General features: G+C 38.7%; 1 protein-coding gene across 2 annotated transcripts in view; it reads right to left on the bottom strand.

The window, feature by feature from the left end:
• Nucleotides 1-9966, bottom strand: part of KCND2 (potassium voltage-gated channel subfamily D member 2) — a 262667-nt gene extending 252701 nt beyond the window's left edge. For both annotated transcript variants that reach the window (XM_068996705.1, XM_068996697.1), the window contains exons 1-2: nucleotides 9923-9966; nucleotides 7559-8732 (exon numbers count right to left, since the gene is read on the bottom strand). In XM_068996705.1, coding sequence (XP_068852806.1) covers nucleotides 7559-8673 — 1115 coding nt within the window. In that variant the 5' untranslated portion in view covers nucleotides 8674-8732; nucleotides 9923-9966. The remainder of the gene's footprint in view (nucleotides 1-7558; nucleotides 8733-9922) is intronic.
• Between the last annotated feature and the right edge of the window lie 12836 nt (nucleotides 9967-22802).

The raw sequence follows: 22802 nt of genomic DNA on the forward strand, positions 1-22802 counted from the left end.
AACTCTTGGTTTGAAAACCACAGAGACAGAAAATTAGGATCAAAAAATATATCCCTTGGATGCTTTACATTAACCTTTCATTTACCCTTCTTTTTTCACTTGAATTACTCATTCCTCTTTCCTAAGCATACCATACACACAACACTCTTATCTCCTTTCTAAAGTATTATGTAAAAATAGGACATATTCTATTTTAAGAAAACCTGAACCCTAACAGGATCCATTTGATTCTGATAGGGGCATTTGATCCTGACTCTGGGGCATGCCCAAAGTCTGAGCACAGTATTCTATACTTATCCTAGAAGTTACTCCTGTGCACATAATACTGTTTTCTAAGGTGACTGGGTACCTAGTTTCACAGCTGGCTTTCTTCAACTGTTCTCCTTTGTGTTTCTAACACCCAAGCTTCTTCTGAGAATTCAAGTTGAGTGCTTATCTTCATCTCCAGATATATAAATGCCTTTGAATTCTTCCTTTGTAGTGTTTGGGTCCTATAAATTAATAAAACCAGGGATCTCTGTGTCTGTGAAACTTGACTTCTCAGTTCAACCAACCAGATCAAAGAAACCAGTAACACAGATGAAACTGAAAAAACAGGGATGAAATGCAAAATACTATTCCTAAATACTTTAAATATGTAAAATTTTACTTTGTTCATACTAATAACATATTTCTAGGTTTTTTAGCAACCTCACTTTTTCTGTAAGTGAAGAATCATGCTCTAATTAAGTACATTTACACAGTAGCTCCTAATGCTTTCACCTTCAGGATGGAGATCTGCAGATAAGTAAAGAACAGTACTGCACAGTGGAATATAAGAAAGGCAACTGCTTTTCTAAATACACAAAAAATACAATTGCTTATATGACTGACATCTTTATATCTTTAATAATCAGATAGCTTGTTAGCTTTTGTCAATGCACTTAACTGCTAGAATTTGAACTCATGGTAGTAGGAATGCTGTACTGATAACTAGGTACATTAAGATGTATCTCCTAATAATGCATAAGCTGTGTCTACGCTGCTATGAGAAAAAGAGTGCAGTCTCATTTGAATTATAATAGAGCTGAATCCTGTTAGATTTTATTCTTTTTATGCATTGATCACATGATCTTCATAGGTGTTCTTGTTTAAACCTGAACCTTCATACACCAGATACCTGAGTAAATTTTTGTATCTAGAATTTTTCTACAAGACACTTATACCTGTTACACATCAGATGGTCTTGTCAAAGCATTATGTTTTATTTCATCTCAAACCACAGGTATTTAAGTCTATGCCATAGAAATAATGCAAATTTCATTGTGTACTTTGGGGAAAATTGATTTTTTTATCAAAACAAACCCCACACGCTTTTTATTTAACAAGAACTTTACAAAACATTACCAGAGGCACAGGAAGATCAAAATCATATACTTCATTAAAAATATTTAAGAAATAGTGGTAGAAATTAGGCCCCTAACTGTGTTAGGGGTTGAAGTCCAAACATGGTGACTATTATTGTTCCAGGAAGTGCAGCAGAGAGCTATCATTTTAAAGAACTATCTATAAATTCAAACACCTTTTCTCCAATGCACAATCAATTCAGAAAAAAAAAAATGTTTTAAAGACTGTGTCTTCCAGAAAAATCTGTTCTCTTATCTGTTGCCCAATAAATGATAGGTACAGAAATATACAGAATCTTTCCCATCACTCTGTCAGCTCTGTTGTCACGTAACTGATGAAACCTGTTAAGGCTGATTCTAAACATTGTTTCTGTAGTTCTAATTTATACTGCCTCTTTGGAACACTCTATAATCTTAACTCCTGATGAACCCCTGACAAACTCTCATTGTCTTACCATGATGAAAATTAAAAACTTCTGCCAACGGGCTATAATGTCATAAAAATCAAGTAAAAGGACTAATTCATCAGACTTTCTTTCAAATGTCTGAAAACTTAATTGTCACTCTGAAGTTGCAAGATGTTCTCAACTTATTTTGAAGTCACTTTATTTCTGTGGTATTTATGTTCCCCTGTTCAGAAATACAGTTTCCATTTCCAGATATTTTTTTCATAGTAGGCACCATTTCTAATACTGTATTCATAGATTTATAAGGCTTTTATATTGCAAATTTTTCATCTTAGACAGCGGCACAATGATGTGAGTCACGTATGGATTGTCATCACTCAGCTTGAACTTCTTGGGTTTGATCACTTAAAGATTTTACTAAAATGACAGTATTCACTGATGATTACTTGAATGATAGGCCCTAATTAATAGATCAGGCACTAGTCATAATTACTCTCCAAGATGATTTGTTCTGCTGTACCAAGCATATTTCTATGCTACATCCAGGTCCACACTAATCTAATTGTTCTTATCCTTGTCTCACAGTAACAACAAGGAAACAAAATTCCATCTGTTTATACCAAAGGTGCAAATATATTAGATCCTGAGCAGGAAGACCTTTTTATTAAGTATCACCTTCATGCTCTTCGTAACTGAACTAAGGAAATTCATGCTCAAGAAAAATGAGTAAAACAAGCTAACTGCTTTTCCTCTAAGAGATTTTCAGGATTTTTTTGAAGAGGAAAGCTGGTCCCCAGTGCAACTAAATAAGAATACAATTACTCCGCTCTCTGTCAAGCAACAACAGCCCAATACAATTCGAGTAATCTTTTTGTTACAGAATTTTTTTTTTTACTGCTATCAAAATGACCCTTAGTACAACAGATTCTCCCTGGAGTCCTTTTTGAATATCTAGTAATGTACTTTGAAGGTGATCACAACTACACTTTGTCCCTCCTCTGTTATATAGGCTAAATGTCTCTGCTGTGAAGAGAAAATAGATTGAGACATCAAACACATTTGTAAAATACAAAATCCACTAGGTTGTGTATAAGAAAAAACCAGAAAAACTCTACTTGAAACAGGGTTGAAAATATTGAACAAAAAATGAATGAGCAATACGTATGTACAAGATACAGAAAGAACACTCTAATTTGGGAATCTTTACATTTGTAACATTAATCATAAGAATATATGCAAACTCTTAATGACATTTCTCACAAAACAAATATTTTGAATTTTGTTCTCTCTTGTCAGATTTTATTAAACTCAATTTTTTAATAAAAGTTCTGAAGAGATGGATAGTTTCAAACTAAAATGCAGAGACTATAAGGAACTAAACACACTGAAAATGGCACAGTGGTGAGAAAAGAGAAGAGAATATGTGTGGCATTTGAGAAAAAAATGATGATGTGGAAATTTTATGATGCTTATATGGAAAAATTCATCAAAAAAAAGATCAGAACAAAAAATCTGTTCTGAGGAAAGTTCAGGTCAAATGTATGACAATGATGACAAACGAAAGATTTGATCTTTGATCTTTCACAAATCTTTGATTTGTGTATTTGGTCATGAAGGATGAATTAGGAATCTGGAACAAAGGAGCAGAAGAAGAAAAAATAAAGCCAGTGGAGTTTTATTAGAAAGTTAACCTTGTCTTGAAGAAGGGAGGAAAGGTGTCAACCAGTAGACCAACCCCAACCATGAAAACTATGGAAAGTGGTAGCTTGAATAAATAATGAAGAAATGTACCCATATATACCCATAGCGATGAAAAAAGAATGGAAACGGACTGAAGATGGCAAAGAACATGAATGTGCAGGAAAAGGAAATCTGTTGCTCTCTTCCCTTGTTCACTATTTGAGGCTTTCTGTTACCACATCTAGTCATCTGTTTATTATAAAGTCTTCAGAGAATTTGATATGTCTTAAGTGGGTTTCCTCAAGCATTATAGGCTATATTAACAAGTAATGAAAACAAATAGTTGCTTTATCTTTCCTGAAAGACATGCCTCCAGTTTATACAATCAAAGCAAGCAAATGAGTAGTCTTGAGTTTAAGCTTCCCTTCATAAAGTATTGTGCTCATCTACAGAAGCATTGTGTGACTTGATAAAGCTACCCAATGTAAAGGCTATAAAAATAGAATTTTAATATAGCAGTGAGATTGCTTTAGAACTAGTCACAGAAGAGCACTACGTTCCTTATTTAAAGTATAATATCTTCATAAAACACAAACTACACTATAGATCTGACTGACTTGGGAACAAACAATATCCTTACACCATCAAAACCTTACCAGCTATTGCAGCTCATTTGCTGGCTACTGACGGGGCAGATGGAAAGTTATTAGATTGTCATGTTATAAGGTGACAGCAGAAAGTGACATAATTGTCATTATGGGTGTAGATGTTCACAAGCCCCTATGGAGGTCTGCCAGTCCCAGTTCAATAGACTTGAGTTTTTTTCTCTGCCAAGTTTCACACTAACCTGATTCTTGACCTTTATGTCCATTCTATGCTTTCCACTGTTATCTTGAATCTCCATAAAATGTTTTTGTGACCTCTTTCAATTTTATTCTCTTTACTCCTCTTGTTCCTACTTTACTTTTGCTGCAATTAATCCTGATAAAACACTAGTTCGAAATTTAAAATCAGACAGTTCAGTTTCTGGAAGTGTGCATGCTGTTTTTCTAGTCATCTTTCTCTTCTCTTTCTCTCTCTGTTTCTTTTTCTCATGTTCTTTCTTCCTTTCCTCCTTTCTTCCCTTCATTTTTTTTTCATCTATTTCATGTAACATTTCCATGTACATGCACTACTTGAGCTGAGCAGTCAAGAGCAGTTAATAGCTGGGATATCCTTGGAGGCAAAAATATAGTAATATTTGAAGTCACTAGCACTCTGCAGAGGAAAATGTAATCTATGTTTTTTAAAGACACTTTAATTGCTCAGCAACCATGCAGAACTGAGAAATATAGCTCTGCTTCCAAGGTAATAAGTCCCCAAATTGCAAAGGTCGCTTACTCAATACCTTTGCTATCTAGAAAAATATGACAATGACACCAAGACTCAAAAACTCAATTTTATGTTAATCTATTATTTGCTATTAGCTTTCATGTATTTTTGTAGTATTTCACACAACCTGCTGAGTGCTAGTGTCATTTAAAACATAAAGACTTCATCAACCTTTGATTCTAAAAGAGAAAAGTTGTTCCCATCGAGTCCATTTATACACCCCTGATTCAGCTAAAACTAAAGTTAAAATGAACAGGAGCTCTGTATTAGTAAAAAGGTGATAAGCTTTAGCACATAGAAAAGGTATCAGTACTAATTACAATCAGCTTTCACTGACCCTTGATGCTTTTCCTTGCAATTTCCCTCTCCTTTTGTGTAATTATTCCATCAACTAAAAAGATTTCAAAGCTTTTATTATGCTAATTTTATTTAAATTATTCACATATATTTAACATTTAAACATAATCTTTATATAGTTATCACGATGTTATTAAAAGGACATCATCTAGCTAATGCACTGATTAAAGATTTCATAAAAATTGGTGATGTCTGTCATATTTGAACCTGTATCATACCTGAACTCCTGAGGGTGAGACTGTGGATCTCTGTTCAACCTGCTCAAAACTTTCTCTGTGCAAACTGCCTTGAAAAAGGAGTCAAACATGAGTGGGTTTTCTTTAACCCTTTTTTGTTCCACTTGGGACCAAAATATTGTGTCGCTGTGTACTTAAAAACAGGTTCTTAGGTTCTATTCAAAGAGATCTGAAATCCTATTCAAATTTCAGCAGTACTTTAGAAGACTTTACTCAGAGTAATACTTCAAAACCTGGAATTTCAGAATAATACTCGTATGTGTTTGTGTGTGCACGTGCGTGTGTCTGGCAAAGAAACAAACAAATCATATTAACACCAGCTGTGATATCATACCTGTGTTATAATCAGTTGCAATTTGGCCATAAAACAAGAAGTTTCTGTTCAGTACCATGGACAAGTACTTTCCACATTGTGCATGACCGTGGAAACAACTTACTCAGAAAGCACCTTTTGTTAACAAACAAAAACATAGACCAGCTTCTGTTCTTTTATATTAAGACTATGCATTCTAAATATCAGTCAGTTCTTTCTTGAAACCCTCACTGTTCTAATTAAAAACAAATGGTAAAAAATATCAGCATCAGAAAATACAGGAGTGTGGAACTAGTTATCATGCCTAACTTGTTTCTTCTGCTAACTGGTCCCTTCCATTTGTCACCAGCAACAGAAAATGAAAACCAAAAAAACACCCAGGAACCTAAAAGGCAGATTAAAATCCCCAAAGCTCTTGTCACTCCTTTTTAGCATAACTTGCCCTTACAAGAAGTATGAAATATTTACTACGCACTATATTTATCTTCATTTGTTATATCACACTGAAGATAAAAGCCTTGTATAAAAAATGGTGACATAAGACATTCCCTTTATCATTTTCAATATTTTGTATGTGCGTTTCCCAAGTAAATTACAACTGCACATAATAAATCAAGTTTTTCATAATAGTTTAATAATGCACTTTCATTTTGTTAAATTTAAAAGTTATGCATGTTTCATAAATCTCAACATTCCCAACAAGATCTGGCAAAATGCTAATAAAATTATGGGCTTTGCCTTAATGAAAGTGCAAAGTTTGTCATTTAGTATCTGTAATTATTAGATGACTAGTCAGTTTCTAATGAAGCAACAAATTTTCAGTTTCATAGAAGGTACTATACAACTCAAAATTAAGAATAGGGAAAAATTGTGATCTCAAATTAGTAAACCTTCTAAATCCCTGTTGTAATGCATTTTACAATGACAAATGCATTTTATAACTTGGTGCACAGAATCAGCTGATACAATCAGACTTTGTTATCAGAGACTTTATAAAATAATGCTCTCATCTTTCCATTGAACTGCACTGAATTCTAATGTCAACAGCGACACTTTTTAACCCCTATTCTCTGAAAGAAATTGTGTTGCCATTAGAATTATGTTTGAAGACACATGCTTGATGTGTCATATCTCTCACACTTCCTCAGATCATTTTCCAGAGTGTGTCACCAGTCAGTGTAGCTTGACACTCATCATTTAAAAGTTATAGGTCCAAGAAAATCAAAGAAAATGTGTTCAGTGTCTTAAATAAAATCAGGAATTTTTTTTTTTAAAGACAAGGTATTTTTTTCATGAAAACAAATCATGTTTGTAATAACAAACTCAATATCCAGGTCTACATCAATACATGACTTGAAACAAAATGGCAGATCCACATACTGATCAAGTTAAGAGCTTGCACTTCAGTTCTCCTTATAAATATTACTACTTTAGCAACACTGTAACAGCTCCTGCCAGCAAAGACAATACTCCATTAAAAAGCCACTGATAACTCACAGATACTCATAAAATATTCCAATTTCGTTGTCCAAAACCAAACAGTTTCAAGACCTTTTTTAATTTGTTTCATTGTTTGCTTTTTCAGGTTTTTTGCAGTTTTTGGATTTGGGTTATTTTAATTTCAGCAATGCTGTTAACTCTCTTAAACATGTAAAACATCTAGAAGGAAGTCACAAGTTGTATTCATAAAGTTCTGTAAGAAAAACTTAGCCTCACATTTTTTTCTATCACCATTTTTTTTGAGTATTTTCCGTTCATGCCAATACACTTGTTGAAATGTTGGCTGAACCAAACACCAGCTGCACTTACCCCAGTGTTGTCATGGTGACGATGGTGTACCAGAAGGCTGCAGGGATGCTGGTGAACTTGCTGGCTGATGAACCTTTCTCTGCATAGTACATGACTGTGGCAAAGATGATGATGGCCATAGTGAGTGAGAAGAGGAGGAAGCCTAACTCTGAGGCACAACTTTTCAGAGTATAGCCCAGGATGCGCAGACCCTGTGAGTGGCGGGAAAACTTAAAGATCCTGAAGACACGAAAGACTCTTAATGTCACAAAAGCCCCACTGACATCCTCGTTATCTGTCATCACAAGGCCAATGTAATATGGCATAATGGCCACCACATCAATGATACTCATGACACTGCGCACAAATTTGTAGCGACTAGGAGCTGCCAGCAGACGTAGAAGATATTCAACAGTGAAGATCATGACACAGGCAGTATCCAGACAGAAGAAAGCCACCGCATACCGCTCTCCACAGGGCAGCTCTTTGATGCGACCTGGGCTTACCCCACAGGGCACTGTCTCCACCACATTGGCAATAACAGAGACAGCAATGAAGAAACCAGTGACATAGTAGAAGACCAGAGCCAGGGTACTGGTGTGTGGGTTTTCAAAGGCCCTCCACATCCTCTGACGAGCTGTCATTGAGGGTAGGGAGCTCTCAGGTACGTGATCCGTATCAGCATCATCCTGCAGGCGCTCAGCATTCTCACGCCGGCGATCCTTGTACTCCTCGTAACAGCAGTCACCAATGATCTCAGGGATGATGCCAAAGAAGGCCAGCTCCTCATCATAAGCTGAGATGCATTCCTGGCGGGGATAATGAAGCTTCCCAGTACGATAGAAGTTGAGAATGTGGCGGAAGATGTCAGGATCCCGGTCAAAAAAGTACTGCTGTGTCTCAGGGTGGTAGAAGAAGTCCCGCTCTGAACTGCCCAGCAGAGTGTCAGGGTAGCGCTCTAAGGTGTCCAGCCATGTCTGAAACTGGATGCCACTCACATTCAGCACAATCAGAGAGTCCTGGCTTCGCTTTCTCTCCTGCCGTGGAGCAGCTGGCATGGGACCAGTAGCCACTGGCATCCATCCTATGGCTGCTGCCCTGGCAAAGGGTAACCAAGCTGCTACACCTGCCGCCATGGCTCCAAACACCTATTACAGCTAAGAGAGTCAATCTAGGGACAGCTCTGGTCCAGCCACTAAAATAGAGAGGGAAAAGAAAAATACAAATTCTCACACATTCTTGAGGCAGCAGAATTTCTGAACATTTTTGTTCATATACATATTCAGTATTAACTGAAAACCTTTTTGCTTGTTTTCTCCACTTTTTCACCCCAGAATATGCTTTCCAGGCGCTGGTTAGACTGTTAGGACAATAAACGAGGGCACTTGGAAATCCCTGTATTCAAAGCAGCTACTCTAACAGCCAGATCCCTTGGATATAAGGTCTCTATTCGAGGCCCCCGGATGGACGCAACAGTCCTCAAAGCACTAGCCCCTGGAGCCGGCTAATAGCCCTGGTGCAGCTGTGTAGCCATCTGGAAGGAGATTTTCTTCCACGCGCGATGCAGCCGGCCCCCCGCCCCTCCTCCGCTCGCTCCCCGCCCGCCGCCGGAGCCGGGCCGCGGCAGCCAGCGGAGCCCTTCCCGGGCGGCTGCAGCGGGGCCGCCAACGCCGCTCGCCGTGGCGGGGCGGAGGGGATGGGCCGGGCGGGCCGACCCCCTTCCCAGCGGCAGCCCTGGAGCAGCGGCGGGACGAATCCTCTCCCTGACCTTTAATCGCCGCCAGGAGACTCCTCCAGACCCCGGTTAGGGGCCGGGGAAGCCGGCGGGGCAGGGGGAGGAGCTCCGGGCGGCAGCATTAAACTTTAAGGCAAGTTTTTCGTGCAGGAAATGCTTTGAAGGACAGAGGGATGCTGGGGATAGGGCGCCGGGAGCGGGGAGCGCCCCACAGAGAGGGAGCGGGCAGAGTGGGGTTCTCCCCCGGACGGGGCATCGGGGCACGGACAGGGGCTGATCTGCGGCCAGGAGACCGGGATCGAGCAGAGCCCCCGCGGTCCCGGCGGGGGTAGGAGCGGGGGCTTTGGACACACATGCAGTAGGTGGTCTGCACGGGGCATCCCCGGGAGCGCCCGAGCGGGCGGAGAAAGGCGAAGCCGGGGAAGGCTGGCCGTGGAGCGGGAGTGGGGCTGGAGCTCCCTGGCGGCGGGGGAGGCCGAGGACCGGGGCGGGCGGGGGGACGCGGGGCAGGGGTGCGGGGGTGCAGTAGGGCTCGGCGGTCGGCGATGGATCGTGCCCCCCCCGCTCGTACCCCCGCCTCCTTCCTCTCGCCCCTTCCCCTCCGCTCAGTTCTCGAATCCCTCCAGACGTGCCCAGTCTGCGGTACCTACCTGTGAAAGTCTGGCGAGAGCGCTCAGTTGCATAGAGACTTTTGGAAATACGGGCTCTGCCGCTAGATCTCCGCGCCCCGCCGGGAACGGCGGGGAAGTAGTTGCTCCTGAGAAAGCTTGATCGCATCCAAAGGGACATCGATAATAAGGCTTTCCCCCACCCCCACCCCCCTCTGCCACCGCCGAGCGCCAAGCAACAAGTTCAAGGGGTGGGTGGGGGGAAAAAAAACAACGTAATCGCGCCTGGCAGCTCGTGGAGCACGTCCTTGCGGGGCGCGGATCCTGCGGCGCGGGGCCGCTGTCAGGCGCGGCTGCGGCTGCGGCCGCTGCCCCTGCCCTGCCGCGGGCTGCGGGCGGCAGCGGCGAGGCCCTGGCGCGGCCGGGGGCGGGGAAGGGGGCTTCCCGCTGCCTCCCCCAAGGCGGGCGGGCCATGCCACCCCGCCGCACCGCCGCCCGCGGGCGAGGGGCGCAGGGGCGGGCGGCGCCGGGCGGCAGAGCGGGCACGGGGAAGCGCGGGGCGGGCAGGACATCGCTCCGCGGGCGGAACAAAGGGGCTGCGGGCAGGCGAGCCGGCGGCGGCAGGGCAGGCAGGGAGCGCGGCTGTGCCTTGCGTGTGCATGTGTGTCGGGGTGTGTGCCGGTGTGTGTCTCTGCGGGGCCGGGATCGTGCGGTCCAACCCCTCCGCCGGCAGCGCCGCACAGACCCTCTGGAGTTCGCGGTGTTTTGGGTAGGGATCGGGCGGCGGCGATAGCTTAGGTGAGGTACCGAGGGGATTTCTGCAGAGCGCTAGCGGCTTTCAAGGGAAGGGGAACCATTCACTGAAAAAAAGGGGGGAATGAGGTGCCTGGGAGTGAAGTGTAGCGGTGTTCCTCACAACCCGCCCCGAGCCACTCCGGAGTTCTGGTTGCAATATCCAAATGGCTCTTACCAGCTTTGGGAACGGCGAGAGCTGGGACGGGTGTGGGAGCCTTTTCCTCCTCCTCTCCGTTCCGCTCCCGTGCCGAGCCGGGTCCCTTTTCCCGACGCTAGATGGCGCGTGGATGACGGGAAGTGAGCTCCCGCCGGGGCTCCGCTGCGGGGCCGGGCGAGCCCCCCGCGCTCCGCACCCCCGGCGCACTGCCCGCGCCGCCGCTCGCCCGCCCTGGCCCCGCCGCCGCCTCCAGCCGCTGCCGAGCTCGCGGGACCGCTGGATCTCCGGGCTGCACGGGCACGTAATTTCCCGAGCTCTGCGTGCCTCTGACACTGCCGATAAATAGAGGGAACGGTGTGTATTTTTCAATCAAGATTCTGAAACCGCTCTATGTCTTCTTCACAGACCTTGCAAGAAGATACCAGAAGGTATTCCTCCTTCTAATTTGCGTGTGTTTCCGTTTGGTAGTAAGAGGCTTCGAAAAGAATCACGGAATGAATAGGTTCCTTTATGTGTGAAGATTTTACAACCAAACCTTCCTCTATAAGCTATTTGAGATATATGCCAAAGAAACCCAAAGCAAAAATAAACCAAATACACATTGAAGCTTGAGAGTTAACTCTTTTCTGTATTTTAATAATATGCTGAGCTTCAATATTTATTCACTTCTGTTCCCATGACAAAAATGAACAGTTTCAGTATTGTAGCTTCTAAGGTGTTCCTACAAGAAATACTTGGAAGCACAGAGAGAAAAACATTTAAAAATGTTTGAGTGCAAACTCTAATATAGGAAAACTTGTGATGATTACTGATTACATATATCAAGTCACTTGAAATAAAATATCACATTAAATAAAAGATACTTTCTGTATGTTTACTGAAGTTGTTGGTTTGTTGTTTTTTTTTTTTTTTTCTTCTAGTTCATATGTTCAGTACATGATATCGTATAAATTAATCCATTAAATTGAAATCGGTTGGTCATGTATAGGTATTGAGCTTTCAATGATATGGATCTTCTTCTCCCCTATGAAATGGGAGGTTTTATTTGGTGCTACAGAAGGACAGTCCTGTAGAATTAATAAATCCCAATTTATGATCCTGTCAGCTCAGCACTGAGATAATAATACAGGACTTCCTTTCCTGAAAATCAAGAGGTTTCCTTGTCAGCTATAGATTCTTTTTGTAATCAATAACTGCTCTTATTTTTTTAACATGCCTAGCTTTACAAAAATCAGTTACTGCTTTAAGTTGCTTTTTTTTCTTTGCAGTTTTTCCTGAATAGAAGTCTGGCAACAAAGGATTTTCCATCCATAGAGAGAACCCATGAGAACGGGTTCCATTAAAGAAACACCTGGATTCCTGTCACAATCTTAAAGTTGTTTCAGAGATTTACACATTTCATCAGAAAATGGAAAAAAACCCCAAACAAGCCCTATATGTTTGGGCAAGTGGGTACCATGTAGTGTTATAACATTTAGTCTGTTTTTAGTCAGAGGTTTGTAACCAGTTGAGGTTTGGAGACTTTTCTGACACCATTGATTGGAAAAATGATCACCTCACCTTAAATTTTTATGGACAGCCTGTATATCAGAGAGGTGTCTCTCCAAAGCAGTATCTTGGAAGGAAAAGAGTACACTCTATTAACTAATTAATTAATATGTTATTGAGAAGTGATAGCCAGGAGCTCAAATTTTCACAGCTTGTACCTTATGTTTAGTTCATTAAAATTTTCTGGCTGCATTATTCCTTACTTTGTATGTTTCAGAACGACTAAATCCTGCTACATAAGGTGTACCTAAATAATCAGTTCTTCCTAAGTCAAAATCCTGCCCATGAAATCAGAATTGGCTACAAAGAGATTGGTGTGATGTGACAGGGAGGATTATGACTTCAAGTAGGAATTAAATACCAAGGACTCAAATGAGACAAAAATCCTATTTTCAAGGGAAGAAAATAAATCCTAGTAATTGTAGGAAAAGAAGAAAATGGTACTAAGGGGAATGCACAATGGACTCTAAGATGAGCTGTTTCTTAATTCTTTCCAAAGTCATGAGGCACAAAGAACTCTCTGAGGATTAAAGAAGATAACAGCTATGATTCAGAAGTTTATATTAATGAATTTAATTTTTTTAATTTTTAAAAATATTTAGAATGTTTGAAACTGCAAGGTTTCTTTACAGACTGTACAGTGAATGTACATGTGAATGTACAGAATGTACATGTGAATCCCCTCTTTTTAATTCCTCTACTATTAAGGCAGTTTTCTTTCCTTTTGAGAAAAGAACACTGCAGATGGTGTTTTGTTTTGAGGTTTGTTTTTTGTTTTTTTAATGATGGGAACATTCCTGAGACCTCCTAAGTAGCAAAAGTCCAATATAAGAATTTCTAGAATGCAACCCCACTGAAGAACTAGGTCATGAGATAAGAATGTGTCTCACAAAGAAAAATGTTTGATTCTACCTTGAAAATATAAAAAATAATGCTTTGGTCAAACATGCAGTCAGCCCAAATGCATACAGTCATAGCCTGCAGTTTCCTTGCCTTCATAGATTTGTTTTGTCTAAATCTAGTTGCTTTTTAAGCTTTGGGCCAGACAGAGTAAGGGGAAGGCTTTTGATAATTTTCCCAAGACAAAAACCCATCTTTCTGGGAGTTTGCTAAAATAGGCTCAGGTCACTCTGCAGTGCAAGTGCTTGGTGTCCTTCTTTCTATGTGGAGAAATGGATTGCTCTGGACATTAAAAAATGACCTCTCCCTGGTCAGGGATTAAGACGTACTGTGGGGGAAGTGCACCGTATGTACCATTTCTTTTAATTTCTGAAGTCAACCTGAGAAGTAGTATAGCTATCATTAACCTATAAAAAGACCCTTACTTCTGTGGAAAAAGATTTTTTGTGTATTTATTGCAGGTTTAGAGGATGGAACGTGAAAGCAGAGCTGTCAGCACAGTAGTTTCTTTTTTTCTTAAGGTGAGGCTAAGTCAATACTTGGAATCATCTCAAGAAAACCTTACACTCTTCCAAAGAAGGGACTGATTTGATCTCAAATATTTGTTATCTCCTCTAAACCAACAAATACTGATTTAGTCATTATATATGTTTTCCTTGATGTAATTCTGTTAAACTATGTATTAGTTCAGCTCTGGGAATTCCTTTTCAGATTAGTGACATTGTAGCCATCAGTGAAATGGCAAGTAACTTTTAAATTTTACATTAGATTACTACATAATTCTCATTTTGAACTCATTTTTTGTCTCATATAGTGTCTTCAAACAAATAACTCTTTTGTCTGTATAATGAGACAAAATTTCAACCAATTTAGCTTTAAACACCTGTGCTACCTAATTAGGAGCCTACTCTCCCTGAGTTCTTGGAGTCAACAGAGGGAGAAACAACTCCAGAAGGTATTCTGTTCTACCTACAATCTCAGTGTATGGAGGCAGGCATCCATTGACTGTAAAAGGCTGTCTGGGAGGACTGTCGTCCTTAGGTTAGGAGTCTTTGCATTAGGATACTTTCTATTTAGGCAGAATGGTTCTGAGACTTAGAGCCTGAGCCAGTCTGCTAAGTCAAAGGGAAGCTACCCTGGACTTCAAGTGTCTTTAAGGTCACAATTTTAGAAAGAGAAACTAAGAGTGAATTAATGCAGAAAACTAATTAATGACAACAGTTCATACTCCTGGTTGCACTGAAGCACTTTGGGAAGCCTTTGACAAGGATGCCTCTTGCCAGAATTACTCTGTGTCGCCATAGCCACATTCCTAAGCACATGCAGAATCTTCAGTGTTGTCAAACACTCCTGTTTTACTCCACAGACAAAATAAAAAAGTCAGGTTTTTTTTTCTTTTTTTACTTCTCAGTTTTTGACTTAACTGTATTTTATTTTTGTTCTCTATCACATACTTGCAGCATGGCAATCTTTCAATCTGCATCCAAACATTACCATTTTAGATACTGCTTTTTTCTTTGTATTCCAGGAAATGTAGGGTTTGGATGCCAGCCACCTTCCTCTGCTCCTGCAAAAACCTCACAACGATCAATGGCTCCTTGCCTAATTAGTCCCATCTCTCTTATACTGTGAATCCTTTCTAAACTGTTTTGTTACTAGATTGGCTCTGCTCTTCAATACCTTATGTGGAGGGTGCCCAAAGAGGGGTATTACAGCTCTGACTGGGAGTGACTGCAATTGTATCCTACCCATTTTTAATAACTGGTTTCTGTTCCAGCAAAACTTCCATCTTTTCAAGTTTCAGCAGCTTTATAGGAATCCTATATGAAAGAGATGAATACGTGCAAAAATATAGTTAATAGAAACAATGTGTCATTCACTGGCACAGATGAATATAGAACATTTTTCAGAAGTTAGTAGATTGAATAAAGTTATTATCTTGCATTGCAAATCACTTCCTTAGTCCAGCCAGCTCTTAGCAAAGAAAGAAGCCTGAGCTCAGGCAGACTGGAATGAAGCTGGTAACTCTTCAAAACTGAGAACATCTGGAGAGCTGCCTGTAGGGGCACCTTTTATGCCAGTAATTGCTAATAGCCCCTGTACCACAGTTCAGAACAGGAAATAGAAACCTTCTTTCATGTTAATGATTGCTTTCTAATTGCATAAACAGCAATGAGAAAGCAGTCATTTATAGCAAGCTACTCCTCCAGCTCAGGGAGGAAATAATTTTTTTGTGGTGTTCCTGGTGGCATTGCTGTGGTGAATGTTGAGTCCAAACTTCCAAAAGGGAGAAAGGATGAAATAAAATATCTTGTAGTCTGTCAACAAAAGTGAAACATTACTCATGGGGGTTTTTTTTTACATGAAATTAATTTTTAAAGAAAATTGAAAGAAGAATAAAAAAATACAAATCAGAAAAGCTAGCATTCTTTTCTCAACAGTTTTATTAGCCTGGAGCAGAGTGGACAGTTTACAAGTCCTGAGAAACATTTAATTTGACTTGATGTCATGGTATTACTGGATGTCATCTGGTCCTAGCAGTCATAAAATCAAGATATTACAATTGAAAACTGTCCTAAACTTAGTGTCATTATGCTCTACATAGTCCCAAAAGATACGTCACAGAGAGATGTTAGATTTATTAATTATTTAGCTTCATCACAAAATTAAACAAATATTTTATTGCTTGATTAGCAATGCTTCACCTCGAGGGCAGTTTTCAGCACAGGCTATTCAGTTATAAGTTCTGCTGCTAAGACAGTCTGACAGCTTGCACAAAATTATTGCTGTCCAAGTTAAAAGAAGTATGTTTCAATGAAATCATACTTGCTTCATAGGAGGCCATAGCTTTGTTTACCAATTAAAGACATTATTTTGCTGTAGTTTCATCATTCATAAATCAAATAGCAAGAAAATATTTGTATTATAACATTTTTAAAGCAAGATCCTAAGAAACCAAATCATCGCAATGTCAGATCTTTAGCTTCCTTTCAGTTTTGTATGTAGCATTGCCCAGTCATTTAAAAGGATTGTTATATGATATAACATAAAACAGCCTCAAGAATACAGGAGTTACAGTGTAGATATTTTATATACACTGTGTGAATAAAAAAACCCCAAAACAATAACCTGTTCAATCTAACTAGAGTTAAAGCAATACAAAGCAGAAGTGTGAAACAGCAGACAGTAGACACATTTCTATAAATACATCTCTGTAAGAAGAAACTACTTAAAACCACTTGTTTAGCTAAAGATCCCAAAATCAATGAGAGTTTTGTAATGGTTAAAGTCCATTTGCAGCTTCTGCTCTGTTCTCATTATCCTCTGCAAACCGGTCATATAACTCACAGTGAGTTTGGTCATCTAATTTCATCTGTTATACTGAATGGAAATGTTGTCTAGATGGGACATCAGTCCTTCCAAACCCCTTACCGTACTCTTCTATTTCATCCTCCAGTTACAGCAATTAGGGCAGAAGATAATGTGACATGGAAAGCTTTAAAAAAAAGAATAGAACTGTGCAGCATAATCATTGATGTCTGATTTCCCGCCTGTCTGATGTCTAAGGAAGGGTGATCTCATTAGCTTCCTTCACAATGAATAATAGTAGGGTATTTCCTCTCCAGCCACTTGCTAGTTTTCATGAAATTATAAAAACTGCTTATCTTTAGTCTTTTTACCCCTCTAAAATGACATTCAAGAATTAGTGTCAGTTCGACAGAGTAACATGGGAAATGACTGTATTCACTCTATTTTGAAATTTACTCAATTACCTAGAAAACCAGGCTACAAATTGCAATTTCTCCTTATTTGGACATGTTCATTCTGAGAATTTCTGTACAGCTTACTCAAGAAAAGGGATATGTGGACACATTCTTTTCCATTCTCTTCATAGTGGACTCACATTTCACCCTCTTTAGGTGAAACTCTAGTTACATTAGGCAGTTACAAGGAAAAGTACAAAGGTTGCCCTTGTCTGGTTGCCATAACCCTGAAGTACATCAAAGAATTATAACTGAGAAGTGTGAATCCCTCTGCAGCTTTTCCACAGCTGCCAGCATAAATAATTGCACCTACTAGCCAGAGGTGTGTGTAGATCAGCTGTTGTTGAACATCAGTTCTTTAGTGGCCTATCCCCTTCTTAGACCCTGGTCCGGGACAGCTCAAGCACTTTGTAGCTTTTGGGGATCTCAGGAAAGCATTCTTTAACAGACTTGTGTGCATGTGGGTATATGTTTAAGAGAACGTCATAAAAACCAAGCACAGTATAGGTTGTTCATTATCACCATGATTTGTTGCTTTATTATGAAAAGTGCTTATTTCAAAGGTGCAATTAGTTAATATCATTCATATTGCCAAAGAAATCTTTCTTCTATGAAAGAAACACTTTTTCTATTGTAAATGTTCTCCTGATCTCTTTTCTTTGAAACAAAGTGCAATAAGGAATTCATGTTTCTTTTTTTCTGTGTTTTAATGTCACATCCTGAGTGTGCCTGCCTTTCTTCTGAATTAATGAACTCCTATTGTGTTTCATTACATATGGAAAGCTCAAATCTGGGATCTGGTTAAATGCACTCAACCTTTTAGGAAATTACAAAATCAAATATTATGTTTGAGTAATAGATATTTTGCCATTTGGTGTGTTGAAATGTAAATATCATGACTCTATGTAAAACAGAAATGACAGATGGAGAAAGCTGTACATGCATACACTCTCATAGAAAAGTAAGAAATGTGCATTTGTGTCATTGATCTAGAGAAGTTTTGCATAGAGAAGTACATTTTTCATGGTAAAACTGGAAAGGTAGATAGACTACTGTTATTGCTTTCTTGTTTTCTTTGTTTTGTATTGGATATGTAGTTGCCAAGCTGGTAGCTTTTCAAATAAAAGATTTTATGGTTGGCAGTAGAATAGTAGAATTGCAAATAATTGCTTTTATTTAATTTTTTTCCCAGTTCATTGCCTGAACAAAAGAATTGCAAACCCTCAAAACACTGCTGTATATTGACCCAGAGTTAAAGTTCATTGATCTCACCACTGAAAGAAAAGAATGGAAACAAATTGCCATATTCATAAAGTTTTGTTAGAAATATTTCATTTGGATTTTTACATTATTTTTTAATTTCTCCCCAGTTTTGGCATTTAATAAAGCAAAAAGTCATTTCAAAACAATGAAAAAGAAATGTTAAAAAAACAGATTTCCAGATGTCCCCTTTCATACAAATCTGTTAAAAGCTTTTTCAACCCAAAGGTTTTTTTCAGAGAAAAAGAAAAGTAATAAAATGCAGATTTTCTATTTGCTCTAGACTTTTCAAAACTTATTAATTAATTTAGTCTGTGATAGAGGTTTCACTAAAGTGGAATTTAAAATTATATCCTCCATTTGGTTCTGGTCTGTAGTAACAGCTAATACAAAGTTTGCTGTCCTTGTAAGTACCACAAGCTTTATCAGGGCTTGGTGTGAGCACAGGGATATTCAGTGCAGAAATCTTACTGGAGGGCCAAGGCCCAATTTTAAAATGTGCAATTCCTTGTGCAAAGATTCATCTGTAAACAAGAACTTATCCACAGTGAATTTTTTTCTTAGGAAAGGAACCTGCAGGGTATGGTAGCCACTTGGAAAATCCATTGTTATTTGAAGTAAAATGCGCATGCTTCCCTTACAACTTTGTGCTATGCTGTTCAGTTAAGTCTGTAATTGTGAAAGTGAATGTTTTTTAGGCTTTGATCCTCCCAGTAATTGCATACATGATTAATGCTGCACTCATTAATAGGTATTTTGACCCTGAAGAGCCATCCAGAATATCTGCATTAGTTTCAGAATGGCTGTGTGAAAACATACTTGTGTCTTGGACACTGTTTACCTCTATTTTTGTGCTGGCTGAGTGTTTCATGTTTTACAGTGCAACTAATATATGTAATAAGCCAATAAGTTGATTATACTTCTGTAATTCTTATTCTTGACATAAAATCTTTCTCCTACTGTGTAAGTAAGATTAATTTGTAATCTTATATGCCTACTGACGTCTCCCACAGCGTTCAAAGTAGGCTAAATATGTAAAGTCTTGAATACAACTTAGGCCCAAATTATAAAAATTAAACACTGGTCCACACTACTTCCTCCATTTATCGTATGACTGAATCTAAGAGAAAAGATTGAAAGATCACCTTATTTATTGTTCAGGAAAATACAAATAAACAAAAAAAACCAAACTCATAACTCAATAGGTTTACAAATGTCAGCTGTAAAGAACAGCTTCTTTTGCTAGTGACAATGAGAAATCCTAATATTTAATACTGTGTATTGTGCCTGAACTACTGATTTATTGTCCAATTAATCTTCAGATATTTGATATGTACAATTATTAACAATTTCATGAGGTAAGGGTAAAAAAGGTAATTTTTGGGATGACGTATGAGTATTTGATGGCATTGCAAAGTTATAATGAAGATTGTTAGCAACATGAAGTGTTACTCAGTGTTAATAAAGAATCAGCCCCAGGGAGTAAGCTGAAGATGCAGAGGCTCTCTAAAGGCACATTACAAGGTGGGATGCATTTCGTCTAAGTTTTATCACCTTAAAATTAAGAATTTACTTCAAGATAGTATTCTGCACTTCTTGTATTCTTGATAAAGGCAAGTAATTACATCTCATCTTTACTTGTAGCATCAGTCAATATATTCTTCTTTTATTCTCATTTTTTGTTATACTACTGCATAAAATAAAAACAGGAAAACAGATTCCAGGAGATTTTTATGAGATACCTGTAAAGCCCTTTTACATCAAAGGTTGTTTTGTGAGAACAAGATGACAGCCTTAAAATAGTCCTTACTCATTAAAACATAGAAAAGGTTGCATACTGAAAAGTGAATCGTGGCCTCAAATGAAAAAATCAACTGATGTGCTGCAAAGCTGTTTATATCATATGTCCTAAGTCACCATCCCTTCCATGTCATGTAATCACTGTTAGACAGTCATATGCTATTGCATGAAGCTTCCATGCATTTAACACAGTGTAGAAAAGGGAAACTACAGCTGGCTTTGATAGGATTAAATTATACAACTAATCCTTTTTGTTCCAGATGTCAATACATAAAACTAATATCAGAGACTCAAATGCAGAACCTCCATACATAATTTTAATCCCTCATCCTATGCTGTAGGTCAGAAATCTGGAAATTGTAGTACCTAAAAGCTTCTAAAACTGAACTTCTTTCTCATTGCTTTAAGATCCAGTACTGATAACAGTAAACATTTTACTGAGTTATTTTAGAATTCCCTGTGTGAGAACTAAATGAATTGCAAATTGGTTATACAAAATGATGGAGGGAGTTCAGCATTTTAGGGCAGGTGAAAAACATGTCACACATAGTGACTTTCAGTCTGTGACAGCATACCTAGACAGTGCCAAACTGAAAACTAGGCAGCATGCAACAGCTGAAAAGACAAAATGTGATGTGCATTTAATTTCACCAAGAGAACTGTCACATGCCACAGAACACATAACAGCTATTGCAAAATAACTATTTTATGTGAATGAATATAGGTGTACCTATGTGTATACACTCATACATATATATATGAATACTATATGCATATATATTGCTTGCTTGGGTATTGTATTTCTTTATTGTAGAGGCAATCTTGTGTGACTGTAACAGTTTACACTTCAGGTATCTGCTACACTGCATGTTTTGCAGGTGCCAAATGGCAAAAAATATATATACCTTCTATAAAATCTGTATAGAATCTGATAATTATTCTAGTGCAGAGAAATTCCTCATTGTGTGAAGATTACCAAAAAATAAAAAGTATCATAGTGAAATCTATGTATCTATTTTATTTTTAAACCACCAGCCTCTCAATAAGAAATAATAAAAAGACTGCTTTTGTGGAGCCTAAAATGCTTTATGCTTTGCTGCTGCAAATTTAGTCAGCAAAAGCAGCTCAACTCATCTAAAACTCATTTATGAGTTGTGCTGACATGAATGAAACCATCAATGGTGCAAAAACAATGACAGAAAGAAAAAAAAATATTTTTTATTTTAAGCTTCATTGAAAATAAAAGACAACATTTTTCAAATAGGAATAGTTGGTGATTAGTAGAATTTAAAATGTTATCAAAATCTAAAATAATCATACTTCAAGTGTTAGTGGAGCAACGGTAGGTTAAATTTATTGCAACAAGAAATAAAAAATATTTTCGTTTATTACAGCAAGAGATAAAAAATATTTTAAAGATTATATAGTGCAGTTTCCCCTAGACTTTTGACCAAAACTGGTACAATGTGGCTGCGATTTATTTTATACTCAGCTTTCAGATCCTATGACTATCTAGTGATTCGCAGCATTCAGAACAGAGTAACAACAGCAAAGCAGCTAAGGGGCTTTCCAGAGGTCCCAAATGTACGCACCTGCAGATTATTCCAGTAGATCCTGGCAAGGTAGTCTTTTGGGCAACAGACACACTTTTCTGTGTTTTCAGCCAGGCAGTCCACAGAGATTAGTAGTTCATTTCTCTGGTGAAGGCTGCTGCTGGAGCTGTAAAGAGACCTTCACAGGCTGAAGGGAAGCTTGTGAGCTGAAAAGGAAGAAAGGGCAGAAAGCGTTCTGGTTTTCAAGAGTAATGCTTGTCTTGACTTGAACAATAGTTTTGTCTTCATTGCAGCCATTCTATAACTATGTCTCTCAAAGAATTTCCGAACTTACAGTTTGGAGCAGTTAATATAGGTCTTTGAAGGAAATTCTATTATTGCTTCAGTTGGTGGACATTTTTGTACATAGTGTACCTATATATATACTCTTAATGTATATCTATGGTTTGAAGACATATTTACATTTCTGTACATGGAAAATTTCAGAAAAGTCAGGGTTTTGTGTTTCTCTTCTTCCCAGTTTTTTTCCAGGAAGACTTTCAGTCCTTAAAAACATATTAACTGAATTTTCAGTTTTGATGCACAAAAAAGGAATACGTAAAAATTTTGTTTTTATAGATGATTATATCTAAGCAGATAATAAGGGGTGAAACCTGCAAATATTTATTTAGATGAAACACTGAATTTTCCATGGCAATATTCTAACTCATTTTGTGCTCATTTTCCAAGAATATTCTAGGAAACTAATTTACTGAGAGGCTGCTTAAAATATGTATTGTTTCTGAATAGTGGATGTACCAAAGAAAGTCATACTCGGAGTTCTAATATGCAGTTATTGAAAATGAACAAGAAGCTATTAGTTCTAAACTCTAGTCTGCTCTCCAGAGAATGAAGAAGAAAACGTGTCTGCTGCATATATGCTAACTGCCTAAAATCTCCTGCTGTTCTTTGCAACTGTAGTCACACATCATCATCATAATCAATTGCATCATCTTCCTACAAATATTCAGTATATTTGTAACTTAAAGCATAGTCAAACATGTCTTATAATACGACCAAACATGGGCAGAAACATTTGGAGAGTGGGAGGTTTATGAAGCCAGGTTTTTTTGTGGCAAGACTAGTATTCATATAGATGATAAAGT

This window comes from Aphelocoma coerulescens, chromosome 1A, assembly GCF_041296385.1.
Source record: "Aphelocoma coerulescens isolate FSJ_1873_10779 chromosome 1A, UR_Acoe_1.0, whole genome shotgun sequence".
NCBI classification, from domain to species: Eukaryota; Metazoa; Chordata; class Aves; order Passeriformes; family Corvidae; genus Aphelocoma; species Aphelocoma coerulescens.